The sequence below is a fragment of the Furipterus horrens genome, unplaced genomic scaffold (genome assembly GCF_987537825.1).
Source record: "Furipterus horrens unplaced genomic scaffold, mFurHor1.1.pri manual_scaffold_11, whole genome shotgun sequence".
NCBI classification, from domain to species: Eukaryota; Metazoa; Chordata; class Mammalia; order Chiroptera; family Furipteridae; genus Furipterus; species Furipterus horrens.
Window position 1 is genome coordinate 5,566,595 of NW_028327181.1, and position 12,024 is coordinate 5,578,618.

General features: G+C 51.2%; 1 protein-coding gene across 1 annotated transcript in view; it reads left to right on the forward strand.

The window, feature by feature from the left end:
• The first annotated feature begins 174 nt into the window (after positions 1–174).
• The window catches only part of CFAP73 (cilia and flagella associated protein 73), an 18,604-nt gene continuing 6,754 nt past the window's right edge, over positions 175–12,024 (forward strand). The window contains exons 1-5 of the mRNA XM_090292429.1: positions 175–297; positions 4,093–4,289; positions 8,730–8,973; positions 10,872–10,977; positions 11,751–11,855. Coding sequence (XP_090148555.1) covers positions 8,918–8,973; positions 10,872–10,977; positions 11,751–11,855 — 267 coding nt within the window. The 5' untranslated portion in view covers positions 175–297; positions 4,093–4,289; positions 8,730–8,917. The remainder of the gene's footprint in view (positions 298–4,092; positions 4,290–8,729; positions 8,974–10,871; positions 10,978–11,750; positions 11,856–12,024) is intronic.

The following is a 12,024-nucleotide window of genomic DNA, read 5'->3' on the forward strand; positions in this document are numbered from 1 at the left end:
ACACACTATTTCTCCCCACGAGTTTTTTGTTTACCTGCCTGAGAGGTCTTAGGAGAGCTGGTGCCGAGCCTGAGTCACTCTGGTCAGCCCAGGGCCAGGCACCAATGGGAAGGCCCCTGCTGAGTGAGTGTGGGAGCCAACGCCCAGACCGGCGGGACAGGGAGGGCCCTGTTCAGCCACAGCAGCAGCCTAGAGATCTGCTTCCCAATCTTCCTCCTTGACTTCCCACTCAGCACCTAGCCAGTCTCATGAGGGGTTCAGATCCCTGGAATTCTCTCCCCAGTTGGCCACTGTCTGGTGAGTCCTCCACCTTCCAAAGTCTGAGCCTCCGTTATTCCGTCTGGGAAATGGGTCTAGCAGAGCTGGCCCCAAGCCATAGAACGATTGCAATATCCTTCAGATGGGGATACAGAATGATCCAGGGCAGAATCCAGAACAGTGGTTGCCCCAAGGGAGTAGTTAAAGCACCCCCCCCCCGCTAGTTCTTATTTTTTTATTACTGTTTTTCTATTACAGGTGTCCCATTTTCCCCCCTTTGCTCTCCCCTGCTCCATCCACCTCCCCCCTCTCCCACAGTCCATCCCCACCCCATTGTCCATGTCCATGGGTCATTCATATTAGTTCCCTATACTAAACCCCTGGCTGGTTTGGCTCAGTGGATTGAGCGTCGGCCTGCGAGCTAAGTGTCGCTGGTTCGATCTTCCAGTCAGGGCACATCAGAGAAGGAAAACTCTGACTCCAAAAAACCTCCGCTGCCTTGCGGCATACCTCTTCAGGGGAAAGGCTAAGGGAGTAAACCCCGACAGAAAATCCGGAGCCGGAGTCCCTAAGGCGGTTTGACGTTGTAGTCAACACCGGCACCTCCTGCGGCGCACCTGAAGCCAAGCTGTATTGACTCCGTCTTTCCCTTGGACCCTTCAGCTGCAAAAAGAGGGGGCGTCTGCTGCATGGGCAACAGCAGACCCTCCATATCACCCTGCCCAGGCTCTGTAGCTTCAGCTTCACTGGAGAGGACACTCCAGCGTCATCACAAGATGTCGATTCAACACGGGAGGAGACAGATACCGTGTCACTCCCGAGTCGGACTGCACAGCCATTCTCGGCGGTGCAGATAGACTCTTAAGAAGCTACACCATCGTCTCTCGAGACGGACGGCTGCTGACGACGAGACCCTTCCCTTTCTTTCCTTCTTTCCCCACCCCACTCCCACCTCTGGTCACTGTCAGTCAGGAGTCTTGTTTCCGTGCCTCTGGTTTTATAATATTTTGCTCATTTGTTGTTTTGTTCATTAGGTTCCTGTATTAGGTGGGATCATATGGTATTTGTCTTTCGCCGCCTGGCTTACTGCACTTAGCATCATACTCTCCAGTTCCATCCATGTTGCCGCAAAAGGTAGGAGTTCCTTCTTTCTTTCTGCTGCATAGTATTCCATTGTGTAAATGTGCCACAGTTTTTGGTCCGCTCATCCACTGATGGGCATTTGGCTGTTTCCAGCACCCCACGATTCTAATCAGTCACCCCATATCCTTCACCACAGGAAAATTGTACTTACTTTGTGAGTGCTATTTCAAGACAGGCATCCCAGCCTTCCTCCCCACAACTAAGTGGGAGCTTTCGGCTGAACCCTTTTCTTTTGAGATCTTGCAGAGACCTCAGATAGGCTATCTAGCCCCTGGGGACCCCTGATGGAGCCTGGGGGGGCCTAGTTCTTAGGACCACTGGGCTGCCAGCCAAACTGCCACCAGCCATATGAGCCCATCTTCTGGAGCCGAGCAGGAAGTCACATTCCCAGGGGCCAGGGGTGGGGGGGTTACAAAGGTTATGGACTGCGCCAACCAGGACTCCAGGGAGTCAGCTCTGTCGCCTGTCCCATATCTGGCATCTGACACTGCAATTTTCCTGGGGCTGTGGCCAGAGTCCCCAAACTTTCCGAATGGCCTGGCCGCTTCCTGTTGTTGTGAGAAGCTTTGACCCAAAACTGGCAGAGGGTTTGAGGTCTCCTGGAACAGCCTCTGTCAAGGGACCAAAGAGGGAAAGGTGGCCCAAAGAAAGCTCGTGACCTGCTGGAGGCCACCCAGCTAGGAGAGGGGAGGCGGGCTCGTGAGCACCTTGGTCTGGGCTGTCATGTGGGAAGGGTCTCACCTTTCTCCTGGGGTTGTGGTGAGAATTAATTAAGACAGTGCCGTAAGACACCTGGCATCATACCTGGCACACAGCTGGTGCTCAAGAAATGGTTAACCTCCTCCCATTCCTCTTCTGCTAAGATCCTTAGAGACAAAGCCATGGTCATTGCCAACTCTCTGCATAGTCTAGCACCACAGCAGGTGCTTCAAAAAGCCTCAAGCAGGAGGAGCTGCTGAGGTTGGGAGAGGCTTTAGCATCCAGCCAGGCTGAGACTGAATCCTGGCCCCTATGCTTACAGGCTGCATGTTCTTGTGCGAGTGAGTTACTTCCTCAATGCCTCGGTTTCCTCATCTGTAAACTAGAGATGATAACAGCGCCCACCTCCTAGGCTGGGTATGAGGCTGAGATGAGATAAATATCAGGCATTTACCACAGCCTGGCATACAGCAAGTGCGCGATAAGCGTCACGGCCACTGTGTGACATCCTGAACCCACCGCTGTGCCTGATACTGAGCCCCACTTGGCGGCTGAGCTCTGACACTGGGGCAGGGTGCTGGGCCCGGCCCTGAATTCCAGGGATGGATGGAGGTGCCACACTTCAGTGGCCAGTGTGGCTCCGGATTGCTGAGCTGGGGGAATCTGGGGGTTTGCACCCAGCTGAGAAATCTGATAGAGAGATCCCAAGATAGGGCTCCTGCCGCCCTCATGGGCCCCATGGCCCAGCACGGAGCTCTCCTCTTCATCTGAAATGCTGGACCTGGGGCCCTGGGAGAGCTCAGAGCCACGGAGCAGGGAGGGCTACTCACCCCAGAGCAGGGAGCCGGCTGGGGTGGGCTGAGCCGCTCTTACTGGCACGGAGAGCTGGCTGGGCTCCTGCCTCCCAACTCCACGCTCAGCACTGCTATGTTGGGAGTGACAACTAAGCCATGGTAGGAGATTCACACCATGGAAACTGGCAAATGCTATAATTTTTGGGGGGGTTTTGGAGAGTTAGTTTAACAACAAAAGCATGGCCATAAGTTTTCCTGGACACGTGGCCTTCTAAGCCACCACTCCTGAATTCAACACCCTTGTCCCCACAGAGTTCTTCCTATTTCTACCCATCTCCTTATTTAAGTCTTATGGATGCAATTGAATAAAGACCAGGAGGGTAGGGTAAAATAAAGCACAGACAATGTATCAAGGCAATGGAATGCTATACAGCAGTTAAAAAGGATATTCCCAAAGACTATTTAATGACAAGAAAAATGCTAAAAAATTTTTACAAACCCCACATAACCCGTGGGGAAAACGCTATATATGCACCCTAATGCTGATGCCATAAGTGTACTTGTATATAAGGTATTCTTTTTTTTTATTTCACAAGTATGTTTTGAGCACCCACTCTGTCCTTGGTGGTGGGGGTACAGGGGAAGCATGGGACAGTCCCACTCTTCAGAGCTCTCAGTCAAGTGAGGAAACAAACAAGAGTGATGTGCAGGAAAGAATACCCTCTCAGCAGGAAATAGGAAGCATTATGAAGCTATAAAGCAGGCATGGGGGGAGAGCTGGAGGGCTTTCTTTGACATCACGGCACATACTTCTTTTATAATAAAAAAATAATTTTTGCTCCATCTGGTTTCTGAAGGCGCCGCTGCCCCTGCTTTGCAGCTCAGCTTCCAGCCTCCGGGAAGTCCTGGATGGGGACTGGGAAGGCAGCGATGTCACCTTGCAAACCACCCCCATCATTGGCACCGCTCTGTGACCTTGGTCTCTTGTCCCTTTGTTTTGTGGTGATTTTCATGCTTGTCTTATCTCCTAAATGTCAGGGACAGTGTCTGATTCATGCCGTGCCTCCCACACCACTTGGCACATAAGAAAGACTCAACACGCGCTCTGCCGAGTTAAACAGGACTCAGTTCCCCTCGAGGGTTGGGATCTGGAACGTGATAGCATTCATATTATTCCTTACTTCCTTTCTCCCCGCAGTGCCTAGGATGGCAGCTTGATCGTTGCCAACCTGCCACTCCCCTCTCCATCTTCGCCCCCAAACCAGAAGGCAGACTCCTCCTCTGGCTCCACAGATTTGTTCCTGTCTAGACCTCAGTTTCCTCTCCTGGAAAGTGGCACCATCTCTTCTGAGGCCAACATCGGAGCAAGGCAGACAAGCCCTGGTCCAAGTAGGGGTAAGAAGTGTGTCCTTTGTCTTGGGAACACAAAGCCCTGTTTGTGCACTCTGGGCACGAATCTGGGCCAAGAGCCACGTGGGACGGAGGCAGCGGTGAAAGAAGTGGGCTGGATTTCCAAAATCCCCTCCTGCGGGCTGGCGGCCGAGGAAGCACGGTGGTACCGCCCCTCCTCCTACGGCCCAAAAATAAGGTGTCTGTCAGTCTATACCCTGCTTCCTCTTTCCCCAGTCCTACCCTCCGCAGCACCCCCGCCCCCACTGCACAAACACACCCCTGCCTTGGAATGGAGAAGCAGGAAGGGGAAAGCCACTGAAGCCTGAGACATGGGGGTGGAGTGGGGAGAGTGGATATTTCCAGAGCTTGTGGGTTCTTGGCCAAGGGCAAGAGCAGCTGAGGAGTTGTGTCCTGTCATTCAGAAACCCCGCCCAACCCAACCCCCAGGACATGGGGACAAAGACAAGTGGGAGGATGGGGTCTCAGCCTCAGCAGTGTGGCAGAGGGGCACCAACAGGACTTGGGAGCAGCACCGTTTAACAGAGAGAAATGCTGAGGCTGGGATGGTGTGGCTGGCCCCAGCGCTAAAGCTCCAGGCTCCGGAAGACAAGCTGTTCGTGTAGGGACCGTCTCTCCTTTCCTCTATGCTGTGAACAGTTTCAGAACCGGGATGGGTGCAGGGATCTCTATATAAACAAACGCCACAGCCCATCATTTCTCAGCCTTGGGTCCTTGGAGGAGTCACCTAACTCCCTCATCTGTCACCTGGAGCACAGGTCTGGCCACTCATTGGCCCTATCCAGTCCTGATGTACCCCATCATCCTTGAATTCTGCACACCAACCTACAGACCTCTGTTCTTTTCTAGGACGGGCCCCATCTTCCTGCCTCAGGGCCTTTGCACTTGTTGTGTTCTCTACTTGGAATACTCTCTGTCTCCACTGATCACTCCTCCTCCTCCTTCAGGTCTGGGTTCACATGTCACTTCCTCGAGAAGGCCTCCCTGTCTCCTCCTTAGACTCTAGACCTCTCCTCCTCACCATATCAGAGTGTGATGACATATTTACAGGACTATGTGATTCACCTGGCCTCCCTGTTAACCTGCAAGCCCCATGAGGGCAGGTCTTGTCTTATCCACTGCTGCATCCTCACACAGTGCTGGGCACATAGTAAGTGCTCAATAAACATTTGCAAAATTGCGCCTCTAAAACAATAGAAATCAAGAAAGGAGGGATGTATACTGACTTGAAGATGATGCCATCCTTTGGGGAGGGAAGATAGGGAATGGGCCTGAGGAGTGAAGGACCTAAAAAGAACTCACCAGTATCTGGAGTGTTGCAGTTAAGAAGGCTGATTCTACACTCAGATGGCCTGAGTTCAAATCCCATTTTAGACTTGACACCAAAAGCATGATCCATAAAGGAAAAGGTGGCAAATTGGACCTCATTGAAATTAAAAACATTGCTTTGCAAAAGAGCGTGTGAAGAGGATGTAAAGAGAAGCTACAGGCTGGGAGAAAATAAATATCTGACAGAGGATTACCTGGAACGTGGAGACATATATGTGGAATGCATAGAGAAGCCTCAAAACTCAACAGTGGAAGAAAAAAAGAAAAACCCAGTTAGAATACAGGCAACAGACATGAACAGATAGATGGCAAATGGGCATGTGAGGTGTTCATCATCATTTGCTATTAGAGAAATGCAGAGTAAAACCACAATGAAATATCACAACACACCTATCAGAATGTCTTTTAAAAAAGTAGGGGTAATAACAAGGATGCAGAAAAGCTAGATCACGCACACACTGCTGGAAAGGAATATGGTAGTTTCTCTTAAAAAACAAACCAAAATATGAACCGTGCATTTACCATAGGACCCAACGATGTGCTCTTGGGCATCTGCTGTACCAGAGAAATGACAACTGATGTTCACACAAAACCCAGGACCTGAATCTTCAGAGTGGCTTTATTCATAATAGCCCCAAACTGGAAACAACCCAAGTGTCCTTCGACCTGAATGCTTAAACAAACATCGCCCATCCACATTATCCTACTTAGCAACCAAAACGCACAAACACAGCCCTGGCTGGCATGGCTCAGTGGATTAAGCATTGGCCTGTGGATTGAAGGGTCGTCGGTTCAATTCTCAGTCGGGGTGCATGCCTGGGTTGGGGCCCTGCAACCTGTGGGAGGCAGCTAGTTGATGTTTCTCTCCCTCTCCTCCTCCCTCCCCTACCATCGCTCTAAAAATAAATAAATAAAATATTTTTTAAAAAAAGAAAGAAAGAACAAACAGACACATGTAACAATGAGGTTAGCCTGAGGATGGCTCTCAAAGGGGATTGTGCTAAGTGAGGAATGCCACTCTTAAAAGGTTACATGCAATGTGATTCCAATCCTGTAACGCCCTGGATGTGACCAAACCACCCGAGAGCAGATGGATGGGTGCCAGGGGCTAGGAAGGCAGCGGGGAGGGAGCTGGGTGCAGCGGTTAAAGGGCAGCAGGAGGGATCTTTGAGAGGAATCTTTTGTCTCTTGACTGTGGTGATCATGAGAGTCTACGTGTGATAAAACTGCGTGGAACTAAACACACGACCACACAGACGAGCGCGTGTGAAACCGTGAGATCTGAGTGAGGTCAGGGGATGGTGTCAATGCCGACTTCCTGGTCGTGATGGTGACCCTTCATTGTGCAAGAAGTCACCGCTGGGGCAGCCCTGGCGGAAGGGATAAGCATCTCTCTATATTATTTCTTAAATTGCAGGTGAATCTATGATGATCTCAAAATCAAAAAGTAATTCATGTAGCTACACATCTATCAGAAGGACTTTTTAAAAAACTGACAATACCAACTCCCCCAGAGCAGGTAGAGAGACCAGAGCTCTTTGTGCCTTGCTAGGGTGAATATCAAAATGGTAAGCCGCACTGCAAAACCGCTCGCAGAGATTTTTACACCGTTACACATACACTTATCATAAGACCCAACAATCATACTCTGATGTATTTACACAAGGAAAACGAAAGCTTCTATTCACACACACAAAAGAAAACGGCACGTGAATACAGGCTATCTTTATAATTGCCCAGAACTAGAAATAACCCAACTGGAGAATGAATAAACAAACCATCGTGTACAATGAATTACTACTCAGCGATGAAAAAGAATGTACCTTGCTGATACACACACCAACGTGAATGGATCGCAAGCAAATATTGCAAGGTGAAAGGAGCCAGACTCAAAAGGCTACACAGTGTATAATTCTATTTATGACCTTCTGAAAAAGGCAAAATTATAGGGATAGAGGACAGGTCAGTGGCTGCCAGGGGCTTAGGTGGGGACAAGGGTTGACTACAAAGGGACCTGAGGACTTTGGGGGGTGGTGGTGGAAATGTTCTGTATCTTGACTGCAGTGGTGGTTACACGCGATTTTATGCATTTACCAAAACTCGGAGAGCTGCGTGTGAAAAAATAAATTGTACTTTATGTAAATTATACCTCAATATCTTTTTAAATCAAGAAAAAATTAGATCGTGTATCTTGTAACTTCACATCAATTTATGCAGACAGTCTGTGCCATTTGATACAAACTGCTCCAAGATAAAGTGCATTTTATTTTAGTTCCCTTTTTAATATGCTCTGATAACATGCTTAGGAGTTGTCTTAAGCAATGTAGGTATTACAAGTAACCATAGGTTTTCCAAATAGTGTCGCCTGCAATAAGAAAATGTACTTCAAAAGAAAAGAAAATGCATTTCTTTACATGAAAAAATGTTATTTAAAACTGAAAAAATAAAACGATCAGCAGCAAAGATGACAAGATGTTAGCATTTGTTGTTGCCGGGTGGAAGGCCAGTGGGTATTTGTAATTTTACTCGGGGTCCTTTTCCCTAATGCTCCCCCCGCCGTGCTGTTTTAGGGATTAAATCGGATACTCTAAGTAGAGTGCTCAGCACAGTGACTGCCCCACCGTCATTTCTCAGACCGTGGCAGCTCCTCCCCTACCCCCATCCTCCGCATCTAGATCGTGGATCTCTTCTGAGCTGGTCTCTAGCCAGCCCTCTTTACCTCCCTAAGCAGGTTGGGGGGTTCCGAGAAACGCAGCCAGCAAACAAAGTGGACCCTCAAACGGCTGAAACATGTCAGGCCCTCAGCACCTTGCTGGGGAGTAAATGACCCCACCCGAAACCTGGCAACAGTGGGTGCCCCATAATTTTTTTTTAGAGCGGACATGAGGGCACAGAGCCGCGTTAATGAGGCCCCACCCCATCCCACCCAGCCAGGAAGGGGCTTGACTGGACACAGTTGCCAAGAGGGGTAAATTCTTGGTGGAGGGACCCATGTCCTCTCTCCTCTGGCACCTCAAGTCAGACTGGGAGTTAAGCCTTCTCCAGAAGGGGCAGAGGCCGCTCCCCTCCCTGCATCCCCTCTCTTTTCCCTCCCAGGGTGGATTCCCCTGGCCCCTGCCAGGCAATGGAATGTTGTGTCGACGGTTGCCTGGGGAACCAGCGCCTGCCTGGTGGCTGCCTCCTGAGAGTACTGAACACGCTGTCGCAGGCCCGCCATCAGAGACCCCCCACAGCCTCCCAGGCTTCTGCCAGGTGGGAAGAACGCCAGGGCAGTAGCTGGGAAAATGGCAGTGCCCTGGAAGAAATACTCCCATCCGGCCTCGCAAGAGAAGCTGCCTACGTGAGTGGCACAGGGTGGCAGGGAGGGCGGAAGGAGGGCAGGAGTGGGTGGGGTCCCCCACCCTGGGTTCTGGCTTCCTCGGACTCTTCATGGTGGGAGATAGGCAAAAAACAAAAACAAAAACAAAAAACAAAAAAAAAAACCCCGCAACCTCCCGAAGGTCTCTAACCTGCCCTTGATTCCCACCCCCAGCTGACATCCAGCTGAGATTAAATCACCTGAAGCCAGGTGGGAAGGAATTAATCTATGATCTCTTGCCCCCCTGTGCCTGCAAACTGCATTTTAACGGAAGAGTAGAGGAAGCTTGTCCCATGCCTGTCTGTGCTCAGTGGAGTGACTGAGGATCCTAACCTCAGTCTTAGAATCTGTAAAACGGCAGGGTTTCCCCTGAACCAAGGCTGGGAAAGCCTGCCAAATGGAGTCAGTGTGTCCTTTCTGCTCCCTACATGGCCGGCCCTACGGGGCTGCCTCCTGGGCCCCTCCCCTGAAGTCAAATATGTTTGTCAGTCTCGACTTGGCCAAGCTAGGAGCTGAGCTCCCCCGCCCCTGACTCAGCCTTCTGCAACCAGCAACATCCTCCCAGTTCCTAGTCTTGGGCTCACCTGGGACTCCTTTTTCTCCTCCCTCATGACTCCCGTCAGCTCAGCTCTCAAACTGGGTCCAGAACTGATCCCTCCTCATCGTGGCTCTGTGTCCGCCATTACCCTGTCACTGGTCTCCTGTAGCTGCTCGGTCCTCCTATTGCTCTTGCCCCCCCTCCCACAGCAACCAGGGGGACCCCATCTCACTCACAGTCAAGGCCAAAGTCCTCCCCTGCCACAGTCTGACCCCTACAGCTTCTCTGACTTTAATTCCCATCTCTCTCCTCCCTCCCTCCCTCCCTCCCCTCCTGGCTGCTCCTGCTCACGAAGGCCCTTCCCTTGGGGCCTTGGCAATGTCTGTTCCATTGGCCTAGAATCTGTTCCGGGCAGATATCTGCAGGGCTCGGTCCCTCGTCCCCTTTCAATCTCTCCTCAGCTGTCACCTCCTCAGAGAGATGTTTTGAACTTCCCACTGAAGGAATTCTCACCTTAGCGCCCACCATGTCCTAACTTTATTCCTTATTATTTGTCAGCTTTATTTCCTGTGGCTGCAGCAGGGTGCCAGCTCTGGCAGGCAGGGCTGGTTTCTGTCTGGTTCTCAGCCTAGAATGGTGCCTGGCACTTACTAGGTGCTCAGTCGTTGTCGTCGGCAGCCGTCCGTCTCGAGAGACGATGGTGTAGCTTCTTAAGAGTCTATCTGCACCGCCGAGAATGGCTGTGCAGTCCGACTCGGGAGTGACACGGTATCTGTCTCCTCCCGTGTTGAATCGACATCTTGCGATGACGCTGGAGTGTCCTCTCCAGTGAAGCTGAAGCTACAGAGCCTGGGCGGGGTGATATGGAGGGTCTGCTGTTGCCCATGCAGCAGACCCCCCCTCTCTTCGCAGCTGAAGGGTCCAAGGGAAAGACGGAGTCAATACAGCTTGGCTTCAGGTGCGCCGCAGGAGTTGCCGGTGTTGACCACAGCATCAAACCGCCGTAGGGACTCTGGCTCCGGATTTTCTGTCGGGGTTTACTCCCTTAGCCTTTCCCCTGAAGAGGTATGCCGCAAGGCAGCGGAGGTTTTTTGAAATCAGAGTTTTCCTTCTCTGATGTACCCTGACTGGAAGATCGAACCAGCGACACTTAGCTCGCAGGCCGACGCTCAATCCACTGAGCCAAACCAGCCAGGGGTTAGGTGCTCAGTACAATGTGTTAAATGAACGAAGAATTCAGCAGCCAGTACGTGGCTCATGAGAGCCTTTCAGGAACTAGGGAGGAGTTGAGGGTCCTGGCTCTTGCCTCCTTCACCCCCACCTCCTCCTTGAGCCCCTCCAGGAAGATCCCGGAACAGAATCCTGGCCACTTCCCGCTGGTGCTGAGTCTGCTGGAGAAGAGGCAGGAGCTGGCAGATGCGGACCGGCGCCTGCAGGCCCAGAAGGAGGTGAGCTCCCACCGCAGTCCTGGGACTACTGGGGACCCCAGACCAAAAAAAAAAAAAAAAAAAAAAAGAAGGTGGTGAGCTGGGGATGGGAAATAATAGAGCCAACTTATTAGCTCCAAGGTCTGAGACAAGTCATTGCACCACTCTGAGACTTGGATTCCTTATCTATCAGATGGGATCAGATAAGATCAACCATTGGTGCAAATTAGCGTGCACTGAGCATCTATGTGCAGGGTACTGGGATTTAGAGGTCTCGCCATGGTTCCTGCCCTCATGGGGCTCGAAGTCAAGAGAAGTACACAGACCAGTGTCCAACTGGTGATGCTATGAAGAGGGAAGCACTGAGAAGGAACTGTGGAAGCCCAGAAGAAGCCCCTATTTCCACATGGGGGTGATCAAGGAGGGCTTTCTGGAGGAAGTGATGTCTTAGGGATTGCGGAAGGGCAAATCAGCTTATCCAGCAAAGGGAGACAGTGTGAGAAGGAAGAAACAGACAGAGGAAACAGCATATACAAAGACTGGGAGGCAAGGACAAAACACAGGTGGTCAAGTGGCTGGAAGACTGAGCGTAGGATGAGGCCTGAAGGAAGGTCAAGGACACTGACATGCAGGGGCTGCAGGAGGGCACTTGGGCTTCATTACGGGTAGATTTGAGCAGGGGTGCAGTGACAAGATTAGGAACAACAGATGAGAGAATTTAAATGTGAACCTAGAGATGCAAGATGACCTGAACCCGCAGACACACACACAGACACCCACTCCTCACACCCCAGGTCTTCCAGACCACGATGGCAGTCCTGAAAGGGCGCCGGGAACGGTTGGAACAGAAGAAGCAGGAGCTAAAGAGGTCCTTCAACCGTTTTGACAAGTTCTTGCAGGTACGTGGAGCCTGCTCGGGGGAGGCAGGTCACAAGGCCACGAAGTCCCAGTCCTGTAGGGACCAGATATGTCACATAAATTTTAAAAATGAGTGTAGTGATGCAAAGGCAAGTGGTGGGAAATACACACGCACTGTCCGAAGCATTCAAGATGTTTAAAAACCGTGGG